This window comes from Geotrypetes seraphini, chromosome 1 (assembly GCF_902459505.1).
Source record: "Geotrypetes seraphini chromosome 1, aGeoSer1.1, whole genome shotgun sequence".
Classification (NCBI taxonomy): Eukaryota; Metazoa; Chordata; class Amphibia; order Gymnophiona; family Dermophiidae; genus Geotrypetes; species Geotrypetes seraphini.
In genome coordinates, this window is record NC_047084.1 from 216,137,960 (window position 1) to 216,153,930 (window position 15,971).

At 42.3% G+C, this 15,971-nt stretch overlaps 1 protein-coding gene across 1 annotated transcript in view; it reads left to right on the forward strand.

The window, feature by feature from the left end:
- The window catches only part of NFXL1 (nuclear transcription factor, X-box binding like 1), a 171,261-nt gene that overhangs the window by 42,971 nt on the left and 112,319 nt on the right, over positions 1-15,971 (forward strand). Inside the window, exons 8-9 of the mRNA XM_033946064.1 lie at positions 4,614-4,714; positions 11,503-11,617. Coding sequence (XP_033801955.1) covers positions 4,614-4,714; positions 11,503-11,617 — 216 coding nt within the window. The remainder of the gene's footprint in view (positions 1-4,613; positions 4,715-11,502; positions 11,618-15,971) is intronic.

Consider the following 15,971-nt stretch of genomic DNA (forward strand, 5'->3'; position numbering starts at 1 on the left):
TAAGAAAGGACTGGAAGACTAGCAATGCCAGATAGATGGCTCTGGTCTCCAAAACATTGATCGACCAAGAAGCTGCCTCTATGGACCAGGTGCCCTGAGCTGAGTGATCTAGACACTGAGCCCCCCAACCGAGAAGACTGGCATCCGTGAGCAGCACCGTGTACTGTGGCTGATCTAGACTCGCCCCTTGTACAAGATGGGGGGATCTGAAGCCACCAGCGAAAACTGCCCTGAGCTAAGCCCGGAAGCGGAACAGGGTGAACCAGACTGTGCCTCTGAGGTGACCACCTCTGAGGAAGAGCATACTGAAGAGGATGCATGTGGGCTCACGACCACCTCACAACATCGAGGGAGGCCGCCATCAACCCCAAAACTTGGAGGAAATCCTGTGCTCGATGACACCGGGATGCCATAAGCAGGCGAATTTGAGATTGCAATTTACTTACCCAGGCCTCCGGAAGGAAGACCTTCCTCAAGGAGGTGTCGAACAGGACCCCAAGATATTCTAAGCGCTGAGATGGCTCTCTGAAAGGTTGACTACCTATCCCAGCGACTGCAGAAACTCCAACACCTGAGCCGTGACCCGAGCGCTCTCCTGGAACGACTTGGCTCGAATCAACCAGTCATCCAGATAAAGATGAACAAGAATTCCCTCTTTATGCAATGCCACCGCGACAACCACCATCACCTTGGTGAACGTTTGCAGAGCCATGGCCAGACCAAAGGGAAGTGCACAGAACTGATAATATTGCCCCAAGATTGCAAAGCATAGGAAGCGATGATGGGAGTCCCGAATAGGAAAGTGTAAGTAGGCCTCGGTCAGATCTAGAGAGGTCAGAAACTCCCCTGGCTGAACTGCCAGAATCACAGACTGTAGAGAACAAGAAGAAATGAAATGTTCTCTGTTTTAGCTCCCCAAACTTGGAACGCTCTGCCACTTTTTATTAGAAAAGATAAAGATCTTATCTCCTTTAAAAAACTTTTAAAAACATTTTTATTTAATGACGCTTTTACTGATTAATTATTCATGCCAAGGCCCCTTTTTTCCATTTTTTAAAAAAAATTTTAATTTTTTCCTTTTTTCTTTTTTTTCCTTCCCCCCTCCCTTGTGTTTTTTCCCTTTATATGTTTTTTTTCTATTCTGAGACATTTGTAACTTTATTTCCCTCTTCCCTTTACTTCTTGTTTGTCACTAAACCACTTGTATAGAGAAACCTTTAAATTCCCAGAGTTTTTTGTTTTACATGTGTTGTTAATAATTTTTGTCTTCTTAAATTGTTGTTTTTTTAAAAGTGTCCTAAGATTGTCTGTTCCCCCATAAGCTGTTTTTAAATTGTACATCGCTTAGAATGTTTTATATAGGCGATTCATCAAATAAACTTGAACTTGAACTTAGAGTTTCCATGCAGAACGAAGGTAAATGAAGAGCCCTGTTGACCCCCCTTCAAAGCCAGGAGGGTTTGAAAGGTCCCTTCTTTCTTTGGCACCACAAAGAAAATCAAGTACCAACCTATGCCCCACTCCAGCGGGGGAACTGGAACCACTGCGTGAAGATCCAACAATCTTTGAGGGTCTGGCGAAAAGCCTGCTGCTTCCACGCCACCTGCGAGGGAGAAGCGAGAAAACGGTCTGGCAAGGACCGGGAAAACTCCAGAGCATAGCCATCCCGAATCACTGCCAGAACCCACTGATCGGATGTGATGTCTGCCCACTGTGGATAAAAGTCTCTCAACCGTCCGCCCACCGGAACCAAGACGGGTGCCGGCAAGGAGTCATTGTGCACAACGGGCGGCAGGGGAACGGTAGCACTACCTGCACCCTGGCGGACCCCACTGGAAGAACTTACCTCTTGAGAGCCCAGGAGACTGAAAAGAAGCAGTCCCTCAACTGGAGCGGAAATGACGGAAATCACGCCCATGAGCAGTGCCTCCTCGAGCCAGCAGCCTAGGCCTATCCTCAGGCAAACAAGGCATTTAAGAATCAGTGAGTCTGAACCAGCTTATCCAGGTCCTCACCAAACAAGAAAGATCCTTTAAAAGGAAAGTTCGTCAACTTAGCTTTGGATGCTGAATCCGCCGACCAAGCGCAAAGCCACAAGGTACAGCATGCTGTCACTCCTAAGGCCAGAGACTTGGCAGAAGCTTGCAAGAGGTCATACATGGCATCCGAGAGATAAGAAGCACCCAATTCAATTTTGGCAACTTCTTGCCTTAGCAAGTTCCAATGCTCAGATTTATCATCAAGTACATGCCGGGCCACTAGCCCGCCACACATAGCCGCCTGGACCGACAGAGCTGTTGCATCAAAACTCTGTTTAAGGAGGGACTCCAACTTATGCTCTTCTGGGTTCTTCAAGGGCGTACTGCCCTCAACAGGCACGGTAGGTCGCTTAGAGATGGCCGAGACTACCGTATCCACTATAGGCGACTTCAGAGTATCCCTATCCCCTTCCGGAATGGGATACAGATGGGCCATGGAACACGCAAAGTGAAAAGGGGCTTCCGGCACCTGCCACTGTGTGAGCATGATGTCCCGAATATCCTGATGCATAGGAAAAGAGCGGGAAGCAGAGCAAATCCCCTTAAGCAAGGGGTTCACCATACGCGGGGGATCCAACACGGGGTCCTCAAAGTGCAAAAACGAGGAGACCTGAAGGATTAACTCATGGAGCTCTTCCTGCTGAAAAATGCGCACCACAGATGCATCTTTGCCGGCTGGTGGGGGTGGGGGTGGGAGAGTGCTAGAACCCCTCACCTGCGGAATCCGGCCCCCCAAGAGGATCCTGGAATTCTCCCCAAGGGTCCAGGTCCTCATCAATCACCGTGTGTTCCTTTGGGAAAAAATCCTCATCCCAAGAGACCCTCGGGCATTTGGATGAGAGAGGAGTAGAGGGGGGCAAAACCGTCGCTGTGTGGGGCCGCACCGGGGAAGTCGTCAAAGGTAACCCCCCCCCCGCTCCGAGACCCCCCGAAGTGGACACAGAACCTCCTGCCGCCAGCACATAAGCTTTACAAAGTGCTAACATAAATTCAGGGGGAAAGACCCCTGGCGGCCCCAAGGGACTCCCTGCCCCAGCAGGGGACCCTGACATACCTTGCCCCTGTATTTCCAGAACAGGGGGAAGGTCACCTGAGGTAACTGAATTGGCCCTGAAACCACCAAAATAGGAGCTCCTGCGGCCTGTTGCATCTGAAAAGCCTGGGACTTTCCTGAAGCAGAGGCCGAGGAACCAACCGACGTGAAAAGGGAATCCCCAGCTGAACCAGCGGTAAGGGAATCCTTTTCTCCCTGACCGGCGGCTTGGCAAACCCCCGCGTGGGCTTTGGGGGAAGTCCAGGCATCTCCACGATCTGAAGCCGAACCATGAGGCACATGTGGCAGGGTGCCCTGGCATCCGCTGCCAACGAGGCTTCCCCACTGTTCCAGCCTGCACAACGCTTGCACAGGCCGGCCATGAGTACCTCGTGCCTGGAGCACAAGGAGTACTTTTTTCCTTTAAAAGAGCTCATTGTGCTGAAAACCACCCTAGCTTTAAAGAAAATGCCGGTTAGTTGAAAAAAACACTGAAAAAAAAAGGCAGTGTTAAGGGGAAATGAGCCCTTTAGACCGGCACACCTCAGGATTTTTTTGTTATTTCTTTTTACTTTGAACAGACTCCACGGCTCTCAAAGCTGGAGGGCTGACCAACCAGGGGGCCAGGCCGTCTGCTGAGACCCTCTACAAAAATATGGGGAGGTGGAGGAAGGTGGGAGGAGGGATCCAGCACGAGACCCACCGGGTTTAACACCCCCGAGATCAGACGGATCCCCAAACAGAACCCACCCAAGTTCTATCTGTCACAAAATGGGGAACCAGGAGTCCACAAACAAAGTTCCAACAGTGCTAAGAGGGGGAACTGAAAAGCCTTACCACCTGCTACTTGAGACTGAGGAAAACGAGTAGCAAGAGGAGATGCTCTACTGATATACAAGTTTTGATCTCAGTCTCTATCTGCTGGTAATAGTGAGGCATATTACCCATCCGTAAAGAAACTATACTGGTCTATCAAGCAATACAGAACCAGAGCTAGCTTTAACAGACACATAAAAAGGTGTATGGCTGCACTTTGGTTCTCCTCCAGGACAACTTTTAACATTGGTAAGTTGGTAGATGGGTAAGACTGCCCATTATTTTTTATTGTAGAAGTGCTCAGGGATTCATTGGACCTATATGTATTAAAAAAAAAAAAAATTTACACAGAGTTACATTGGAATTCAAAGAGCATTGTAAACTAGAAAGAATGAGCAGCACAAACCCAAAAGAGATTGGCATGTGCTCACCCAGGAGTATATAACTGGCCAGGCTACACTTGATCAGCTGTCATCTTTCCAAGTTGTAACCTCTTCTGTCTTACCCTTTTATTTTGAGTTTTCTGAGAGAATGCAGTTTGTCAGGATTCAGTTAGGGCAAGTTCTAGTTTTTAAACTGTATAAGCTCAGTCTCAGCCCTCTGAATGTAGTTTTCCTAACAATTTCTGACCTGTCATCTGAGTCACAGAAAACAAGCTCTGTTTATCTCAGTTTTGGCAAAAAATATTCTAGTACAATAATCTGTCCTTACATTTGTATTTTTAGGAGACTGCCAACCTTGTCCTCGAGTCAGCAAGCAAAAATGTCTCTGTAGCAAGCAAACAGCGGAAAGGCTCTGTGCTAATCCATTGTGGCAGTGTAACCAGGTGAGTTCTATCAAAGTATCAGGTCCTGTTCAGTTTATTAAGTGAAAGAGCAGCCTGCTTGCTTAGAAACACAACTTACTGTTACTGATAAAATGCTGAGCTTTCTGTGTTTTTTTGTAAAGGATGATAAATACCACATTTAGGCCCTCCTTTACAAAGCCACGCTAGTGTTTTTAGCGCTGGCCACCGCGGTAACAGCTCAAATGCTCATAGAATTCTTATGAGTGACCGAGCTGTTACCATGGCAGCTGGCGCTAAAAACGCTAGTGCGGTTTTGTAAAGGAGGGGGGTTAATTAGAAGTTAAGGCTAGAATTCTGTTCAAATTTGGTTGCATCTGTTTTAAAGTTTTATTTGGATTGTCTCCAACCTACCTCTCTTCCTACTTTGAATTCTATAATTCTAACTTGAATACTCGAAGATCATGCTGGTTTTCGTTTCCTTCAGCAAAAGCATGCTGTAATAAGAGATTTTTTGGGAAAACCCTGGCATTTCAGGCTGGTACAATGAATTCTTATTGGAATACTCTTATCCCTCAAACTCAATCCTATTATTTCGAAAACTTTTTAATATTTCTGATTTAACTGTATTTTTTATCTTCTATGATATATCTGAGCATGATTCTTATTTATTGTACTCTTACTTTTCTACATATTTGGAACTGCATTTGAGATAAGTTAATTTTGATTCTGATTTTGAATTAACTGTAATCTGTATTTTTCTGAGAAACCATTTGACGATTACTGTAATTCGCTTTGTGTCTAGCTTTTTCTTATTGTAAAGCGCCCCAAACTGAAGGTTTGGCGGTATATAAAAATAAATTATTATTATTAATTATTAATATGTTAAATTTTTAATCACTAATCTAAGTCTTGAGAGAAAAATCTAAGAGATATTGTAGTACATAAGAGTTACAAATGCAGATGAGGGCTCTCAGTTGTTGGAGGTGGCCTGTTATCACACAGCCCATAAACATAGTAACTTAGTAAATGATGGTGGAGGTGAATAAGACTGGCAAGGCCCATCTAGTCTTCCCAGTAAGGTGGCCAGTGCTGTGCCTGCCACTTTATGCAGATTACAACCTAAACAAACCATAAAATAGGGGGATGCTCAAAGTGGAAGGCAAAACCTTGACCACCGTACTGGGAAGACTAAATTGGCCTTGCCAGTCTTATTCACCATCATTTGCTAAGTTACTGTGTTTATGGGCTATTTTGATAGCAGAACACTCCACTGAAATAGATGATGTTTTCTAAGCTACATTTCCCAATGCAGTTCTGTTTTGACAACAAACCACCTCGAACAACTGAGTGTCCTGAACTACATCAGTAAATCTTATGTACAGAATGTCTTAGATCAGAGGTAGGCAATCCCAGTCCTCGAGAACCACAGGCAGATCAGATTTTCAGGATATCCACAATGAATATATACGAGATGGATTTGCATGCACTGCCTCTTTGAGATGCAAATCTATCTCGTGCATATTTATTATGGATATTCTGAAAACCTGACCTTCCTGTGGCTCTCGAGGACCAGAATTACCTACCCCTGTCTTAGATTATTTAGGAGATATTTTTTAATAAACCTTTTCCACATGTAAAGTGCTGATAGACAAAAATGTCTCTTATAAGTATGCATAGTTCAAACTGGTGTGCACTTGCACAATAGGTATGCTCAAAGATGGAGTAATGGTGTGAAGCGGTAGGGGACAAAAAAACCCCCCCAAAACAGAATGTTAGGAATTATTAGGAAAAGAATGGTAAATAAGACCAATAATATGTTGCCTCTGTATCGCTACATGATGTGATCTCACCTTGAGTATTTGTTAAATTCTGATCTCCATACCTACTCGAAAGGGTCCAGAGAAGAGCGACTAAGATGGTTGAGGAGTTGGAGGAATTGTCGTACAGCAAAAGATTAGAGAAATTGGGCCTCTTCTCCTTTGAACAGAGGAGATTGAGAGGGGACATGATCGAAACATTCAAGGTACTGAAGGGAATAGACTTGGTAGATAAGGACGAGGTTGTTCACCCTCTCCAAGGTAGGGAGAACGAGAGGGCACTCTCTAAAGTTGAAAGGGGATAGATTTCGTACAAACGTAAGGAAGTTCTTCTTCACCCAGAGAGTGGTAGAAAACTGAAACAATCTTCCGGAGTCTGTAATAGGGGAAAACACCCTCCAGGGATTCAAGACAAAGTTAGACAAGTTCCTGCTGCTAGTCTCGTTAGGGCGCTGGTCTTAGACCAGAGGGCCGCCGCATGGGCGGACTGCTGGGCATGATGGACCACTGATCTGACCCAGTAGCGGCTATTCTTATGTTCTTATGAGATATAGCAGAATTAGAAAAGGTTCAAAGAAGAATGATCAAGATGATAAAGGGGATGGAACTTCTCTTTTATGAGGAAAGGCTAAATAGGTTAAGGCTCTTCAGCTTGGAAAAGAGATTGCTGAGAGGTTATATGATTGAGGTCTACAAAATCTTGAGAGGTATAGAATGAGTAAAAGGTAATCTATTTTTTACTCATACAAAAATTACAGAGACTAGGTGACACTCAATGAAGTTACACAGAAATAGGAGGAAATATTTTTCGCACAACGAATAGTAAAACTCTGGAACTCATTGCCAGAGGATGTGGTAACACCAATTAGAATACTTGGATTTAAGAAAGGTCCGGACAAGTTCCTAGAGGAAAAGTCCATAGTCTGCTATAGAGACAGACATGGGGGAAGCCACTGCTTGCCCTGAGATTGATAGCATGGAATGTTACTTGCGTTTTTGCTAGGTACTTGTGACCTGAATTGGCCACTATTGGAAACAGGATACTGGGCTAGATGGACCATTGGTCTGACCCAGCATGGCTAATTGTGTTCTTATGTTTATGATTTATACAAATAGAGGACCATAATCAAAAGTTTTGAGTTTTTATTAAAATTTGATACATTCGCTTATCCATCTAAGTCCGATTGGGACTTAGGGTGCTAGTCACCCAAGGTCGGCAGTGGCATTATTGACCAAAATTTTGTCCAAGTCCCAAACGCCGAGAACAAGATCTTTTGGATGTGGGAGGGGCCAACATTATGATGAACTGGCCACCAAGACATGGCAACAGAGTAGTGGGGCACCTTACAGGGCACTGCTGTGAATGTCACAAAAAGGGTGCCACATAAACATCTCACCAGAACTCCCTTATAGGTTATAGTGAGCCCCCCAAAGCACCCCCAAAATCCACTATATCCACCTGTGTACAACCCCAATAGCCCTTATGGCTGCAGGTGCCACCTATATGGCAGTAGAGTGGGGTTTTGGGATTTTTTTTGTGGACTCAAATTTTCCTTCATGAATGTATTGGTTAAGAGTGGCTTGTGGGCCTGGGTCCTCCTCTCTATGGATTGCTCTAGGTCTAATAGATGTTGGCATTGTAACCTTGATGCTGGAACTTTAGATCACTTGTTGTTTTATTGTCCATTCATTAAAAATTTTTGGATCTCTATTTGGGATCAAATAAATTATTTAATGGAAAATTATGTAGCATTATCATACGACACAATTTTATTTGGCATGCTGATGAGAGCTAAGCCTCAAATATCTGCTAATAATAATAAGCTTTTGATGATATTGACAGGAGTTGCCATTCAACAAATAACGTATAACTGGAAAGATTGTACAAGGCTGAATTATTGTTTCTGGTGGAATTCAGTATGTCATGTGTTTAAAATGGAAAGAGCGTTGGTAGTTCAAAAAGGTTACTATAATAAATTTAAGGATGTGTGGGGGCCATTTTTAAATTATTCTAATGAATAATTTACACTTTTCCCAACTTTAATTCTTACATGTGGATCGGGGGGGATTGGATTTCTATTAATAATATATATGAATGATAAGATATTATATTCATGTGATATATTTTTTGTTCTATATGGAAGTGGGAGGGGGTGGGGGGTTATATCTTTTTGTTGTATGATATGGTAGATTTTCAAGTGGTATTGTATTCTAATTGTTTGATATTTACTGTACACTTGTGAATTATAAAATGAATAAAGAATTAAAAAAAAAAAAAAATCAAATGGGTTACGGGATCCGAGGCAACATGGTTTTACAAAAGGTAAATCGTGCCAGATGAATCTGATCAAATTTTTTGATTGGGTGACTGGAGAATTGGATCATGGGCATATGCTAGATGTAATTTACTTAGATTTCATCAAATCCTTTGACATGGTTCCTCATAGAAGGCTCTTGAACAAACTTGACAGGCTGAAGTTAGGACCCAAAGTGGTGAACTGGATTAGAAACTGGTTGATGGACAGATGCCAGAGGGTGGTGGTTAATGGAATTCGCTCGGAGGAGGGAAAGGTGAGTAGTGGAATCCCTAAGGGATTGGTGCTGGGGCCGATCCTGTTCAATATGTTTGTGAGTGACATTGCCGAAGGGTTAGAAGGAAAGGTTTGCCTTTTTGCGGATAATACCAAGATTTGTAATAGAGTAGACACTGAGGAGGGAATGGAAAACATGAAAAAGGATCTGCAAAAGTTAGAAGAATGGTCTAATATCTGGCAATTAAAATTCAATGCAAAGACGTGCAGAGTAATGCATTGGGGGCTTCAAAATTGGAAGGAGCCGAAAGTGCTGAGAAGTGAGATGCTGATCTGCACGGATGGGGAGAGGGCCCTTGGGGTGATAGTGTCTGAAGATCTATAGGTGAAGAAAAAGTGTGACAAGGCGGTGGCTGTTGTCAGAAAGATGCTAGGCTGTATAGAAAGGCATGATCAGTAGAAAAAAGAAGATGTTGATGCCCTTGTACATGTCGATGGTGAGGCCCCACATGAAGTATTGTGTTCAATTTTGGAGACTGTATCTGGTGAAGGACATAAAAAGACTTGAAGCGGTGCAGAGGAAGGTGACGAAAATGGTAGGAGGTTTGCGCCATAAGACGTATGAGGAGAGACTGGAAGCCCTGAATATGTATGCCCTAAAGGAAAGGAGGAACAGGGGAGATATGATTCAGACGTGCAAATACTTGAAAGATATTAACGTAGAACAAAATCTATTCCAGAGAAAAGAAAATGGTAAAACCGGAGGGCATAATTTGAGGTTGAGGGGTGGTAGATTCAAGAGTAATGTTAGGAAATTCTTCTTTACGGAGAGGGTGGTTGATGCATGGAATGTGCTCCCGAAGGTGGTGGTGGAGAAGAAAATGATGACAAGAGTTCACACAAGCGTGGGATGAACACAGAGGATCTCTAATCAGAAAATAATGGGTGTACACTGAAGGAACTGAGGCCAGTACTGGGCAGGCTTGCATGACCTGTGTCCCATATATGAACATTCAGTTGAAGATGGGCTGGGGAGGGTTTCGATAGCTGGGATGGTTAAGATGGGCTTGAGTGAGCTTTGATGGAGACTCCAGTAGATGGAACCTAAGCATACCACTGGGCAGGGCTCTGGGTTTTTGGCCCAGAAATATCTTAAGTAAAAGGACCATTTAAACTAAACAATTAATTTATGGAGCATGTATGATTGGGCAGACTGGATGGACCACTCAGGTCTTTATCAGCCGTCATTTACTATGTTAAATGGCAGATAGAAAGTATTTACTGCATAATTTTTACCCTACATAATGGCAAAACTACTATATTTATGTACTTTATCAGTAGAGCTGTGGTTTGCTCCCCAGACTTCTGTCTCAAATATTTCCACTAGCAATGGCAATAATACTGCACTGAGGGCTTTGATAGGATGACTTGGCCATTGGATTTAACAGGTGCAGTACTCTAATATTGACCTAGTCTTTACTGCCACCCAGAGAACAGTGAAGGATAGTTCTTTGCAGACTGACAGGAGGGAAAAGAAAGTAACACTGTTTGAAGGAGTAATAGTATTTATTTGCTTGAGGATGAATGGATATCAAGATACTTTTTTTTTTCTTTCTGCAGTTTCTGGAGTCCAAGTTCCGAATAGCTAATATCTTGCTTTCTAGGGAAACGGAGTACTTTTCTAGTATAGCTAAACTCTATTGCACATCTGTTACTGTTTTTTTTTTTGTGGTTATAAGCACATAAGCATTGCCTCTGCCGAGTCAGACCATAGTCCATCATGCCCAGCAGTCCGCTCCCGCGGCAGCCCCCCAGGTCAATGACCTGTAGTGATTTATTACTCTAAAGCATTTTTGTTATATTGTAAACTTCTCTGATGTTTCTGAGAAAGGCGGTGTATAAATTCAATATTCTTACATGTGATGTAAGGGACAGAGTTCAGACCCCAAAAAATAATTTCTAAAACTTATGTAACAACCATATAAATAAACTCTACTCTTATTTAGCTAAAAACAAAGAAAAAATTACAGTATTTTTTTGGCTGAACCGTAGACTATATTCTGGAGATTTTTGTGGAGTATATTAATTTTCTATTTTTGAGTGTATTTTAGTTCTTTTGAAAAATGCCAAATTGATAACATTGGATTTGGAAGTCTTTATATATTCCATCCCTCTTTCTCTCAAAATTTAAACTCTTAACTCTTTCTCTTTCTCCTGAAGAACATTCTCCAGAGATGAACCATAGTTCATTTTTCATGCTAACTCATTCTTTAATGTCTTCTGGATTTCTTGCTGGAAACTAGATTGAGATTACATCTTATTTTTCATATGCTGCCAGTCTGCTGTTAGAAAATGCTTTAAATTTTGTATCACTGCTGATATTTCCAGATGATGACAATTTACATAGTTAAGTGCTCTTTTAGATTAATTTGATTATTTTATATGCTGTGCTGTGCTTTGATTTTTTTTTTTTTTTCAGGTGTGTGGTAAGCCATTAACTTGTGGCAGCCACACTTGTGAACAGGTGTGCCACTCAGGTCACTGTGGAGAATGCCCACGAGCTGGCAAAAGATCTTGCCCATGTGGGAAATCAAGTAAGAATGACTTAAATGTATAGTTTTCTAATCTAAAATTGTTTCATTGGGTCAAAAATTTTTTGCCTTATATTTTAAAGCTGCAAGAACTATTAACTATAAATTTCTGAAGTGGAATGAAAATCTGAACTGGTTGTGTAAACTTTTGCCATTCAGCATTTTTGGCTTGGATTTTCCTTATGGAACACTTAAGGAATCTTTTTAGAATAAATTCCCAAATTTTCGGAATTCCTTTTGGTGAGATAATCGAAAGATGGACACAGCAGCCATGAGGCTCCTCATTGATTCCAAGAGAACGTGGAACATTTAATGATTCCCCTGCTGGACTGCTGATGTATTCTTTGTGAAGAGCACCAAATTTGCGACATCAAGTTTAGTGATAGCTAAGAACAACACCACAGAGATAAAGCAGTATTTTCAGGCGCTGGACAGAGAGGGGTCTCGGACAAAGAAACAAAATCCAACAAGTCTGCAGTAAGGGCACGGTGAATCCAAAACAAAAGAGAAGAAAACTGCAGACAGCTTTACAAGATGCAGGCAGTATTTATTTACAATAAACAATTTGTTGCGCACATGTCCTTAATCAGGTAAAGGGACCCGAAACGGTCTGTGTTTCGATCAGCACATCTTCATCAGGGGTCCATGAGATGGTGGTAAAATATATATCGCAATAGTTTTGCCTGATCAGTATGCTACGTTGTTTGGTGAGGTGTGTCAGAGCTTCCTTGGCAGTGACACACCTCACCAAACAACGTAGCATTCTGTCATATGTTGTCCCCTATTGATGCCTATGCTACCCCTCACTTCTTTCTCTTCCTCATTTCTCTGTCCTATGTTTAGGGCTCCTTTTACTAACCCGCGTTAGGGCTTTAATGCGTGGAATAGCACGCGCTAAATTGCCGCTTACGCTAGAGCATTGAGCTGGTGTTAGTTCTAGCCGCGTAGCGTGGGTTTTGCGCGCGCTAAAATGCTGTGTATGCTAAAAACGCTAACACAGCTTAGTAAAAGGAGCCCCAAATGGAGTTCTTTTCTTGTTGTCTTCTTTTTTAAAAAAAAAAACAACTGCCTTGCTGTTTTACAATGAGAGGAGGTATATAAAATTTAATAAACCATACGCCATTCTAACAGGCCTTGTACTATTTTATTCTCTTCTGTGCTTTTCTAGATCATGTTTTTGTTTGTTTTCATTGATTGTCTGTTGTGTCCTTATCTCTTTAATGGTTTTTATAAATTTTGAAAATGTTTTCATACATTTTTCAGCTATGTTAGATTTTAATGATAGATTGTGACCTGCCTTGATCATACCTACTGAAGTGCAAACAGCAAGCTGTGAATAAGTCATGTTAATCCACTTCATTTTATTTATTTTTTTATACTGCTGTTTGTATAAGCTTTAGGCAATTAGTTAATTTTTCAGTCTACAAATAGCAAAATATCATTTAGTATAATTAAAATATAATAATAAGGCACTGAAATAGGGGAGAACATAAGATCCCTATTGCAGATTATCAAAGCAGCTCTTAAATATAAAATTTTCCAACCCCTCGGCATCTGAAAGTGTACAAGTAGCAGTGGACTATGCAGTGTTACAGAAACCACTGAAATCCCATTAATAAGTGTGCAGTGTTCACTTTTGCAAAAGCCTTACAAAAAGAATGAATAGTGGTCAGATCTATAAGTTGCTTAAAAAATGCAAACTAAAAAATAAGGAGAAGCAGCGGTGTTTTCAGTATTCTGATCAGATGATTTTTTTAATGATAGTCCCCTAATTCAGTTTTTTGTAATCAGTGTGCTATCAGACCTGATCAGATATGCCACACGAAGATATTATTACTACTACTGTTGATGCTCATGTCCAGACTAACACATGGACTTTGTTCTCAGTACCCTGCAGCAACAAAAGACATACGCAGTGGCTCTTAAATACGTAGGAGCTCTTTTTTGAGCACATATGCACCTCTCCTTCCTGGGTACAATATAATGGATAGGACTCGAATATAAATCAAAGCCCCCATTTTTGGGCCCTTTTTCTTTGGGCCCCAAAATCTCAGTTTATATTTCAAGTATATACGGTAACTCATCTCTTATTGTGCTAACAACTCAACCTTTCCTATTCAGTTATGTAATAAGTTTTGACTGTCTGACAGTCTGCCGTTTTTTAAAATCTTGTTCCATTTCTTTGTAATTGTCCCCTTCTCTCTCCTTTGAACCCTCTTTGAGAAAATTCAAGACTGCACTCAAAACTCATTTGTCAGTCATTTCAGGGTTGATCATTGGATATGGTAGGTGTTATGATCCCAGTGTCTGAACTTGGAACTTTTTTCTTCTCTATCTTCTTTCAAATAGCTTCCATATTGATTTATTTTTTCTTCTCTCCTTTCCAGTTTTATGGCATTCCTTTCTGAATGAGTGATATTCTGTAATTTGTTTTGATGCTGTAATTACCCTTTATATCGCTGCAAGAAGAATAAACATAAATGGTGTCATTAATCTTTTCCTAAAATCTAGCAAATTCACTTCCAACCTAAGATCATTGAATAAGAAATTCAGAGTATGAGGGGCTGCAGCTGAAAAAGCTCTTCCCATCTCTACCAAGTGAGCTTGGGAGCCAGTAAGAAATCTTCCAGTGATCATCACAAGTAGTATTTTGCAAGTATTTTGGAGCCAACCCATATATATAGTCTTAATGTTCATTACTCCGCTCCAGTTCAAACTTTTTTTTAAATCAAAGGGCTGATATGTACAATAGCTTGATGGAGTATAGGGAGTAGCGCTGTTAACACTGGAGAATTGTGGAAGGCATGCAGTCTGAGGTAGTGCGCAATAGTGCTGCCCGATTCGCGATTCAAATCGATTCTCCGATTCAGTTTGGGTGAATCGATTCGAATCAGTTTATTATTGCATAAAATCGGACTTACCGATTCGTTGGCCCTTTGCTACCTCCGCAGACCAGTTTGGGATTTCCTTCTGCCACCTGAATCCTTGTTTCGATGTAACTTCCGGTTTTGCAAAAACCGGAAGTTACATTGAAGCAAAGACTCCGGCAGAAGGAAATCCCGAACGGGTCTCTGTGTACAGATCAGGGCAGCAAGGCTCTCTCCTTCCCGGCAGCAAGGCTCTCTCCTCTCCTTCCTAGCCAGGAGAAAGCGGCGGTAGTGAATGCGACTCACTACCCTGCCGCTACTCCGGGCGTCTTCTCTCCATTTGGCTGCCCAAGCGGAAACAGGAAGTTTTCACTGAGGGCAGGCCGCAGTGGAGAGAAGACGCGAGGAATGCTGGCAGGAAAGGATCGCTACCACCAGGGCAGACCTCTTACCAGATGCGTCCCTCCTGCCGGACTCTCTTTGGGAAAGGTGCGGGGGTATGGTGGTGGTGGGGGCTTAGGAGTGCCATAAAAAAAAAAAAAGGCAGATGGAGGGAGAGGGGAGATGGGGAGTTGGTGGACTGGAGGAGAAATGGGGAGAAGATAGATGGGAAAAATGAACTTGGTGGAGGGGGGAGATGGACTTGGGGGAGATCATGGAGAGGGGAGATGAGGGGAAGGATAGAAGAAATAAAGATCTAAAAACAGGAGAGGGAGAGAGATGGTGGACAATAGGATTTAGGGAGGGAAGGAACAGAAAGGAAGAGAAGTTGGCACAAGGGATGGTGTGGAGGGGAGGGATAGATATACTGGATAGGAGGGTAGTTGGGAAGAGAAAGGGAGACATGGTGGACACTGGGGTGGTGGGGAAGGAGAGAGAGATGAAGGATGAAAGGGTAATTCAGAAAAGGTGGATGGAGATGAAAAAAAGGAAAGATACCAGACCTCCAGGGGAGGGAAGGGAAACGGAAGGGGAGGACAGAGACAGAAGATGGATGGTTAGCACGGAGAAAGAAGAAAGAGGAGACCCTGGCAAGCAAGTTATCAGAAGACAACTGGAGCCAGGGACTGATAAGATCTGAATAATGATCAGACAACAAAAGGTAGAAAAAATAATTTTATTTTCTATTTTGTGGTGTTAGACCACGAACATGAGCTAGGATTTAAGAGAGAGAGGAAAAGTCTTTTTTGTTTGTTTATTTTGTTTACACCACAGCGCAAGTGTGGGTAGGAGAGGGCAAAGTGGGCTATAAAAGAGGCTATAAAAGGGGTGAAGAGACTATAAAATAAACCCACCAGGATATTTGAAAAAAACATCCACTTGGGCAGGAAAATCGAATCGAATCGAAACATCGATTCAATAGGCTGAATCGAATCAAATTTTTTTCCCCCTGAATCAGGCAGCACTAGTGCGCAACAGTTAGATTGACAAATAATTTAGGACAGTTTTTGTGATGAGGATAATTGAAAATGATCTGCATCCTACAGACA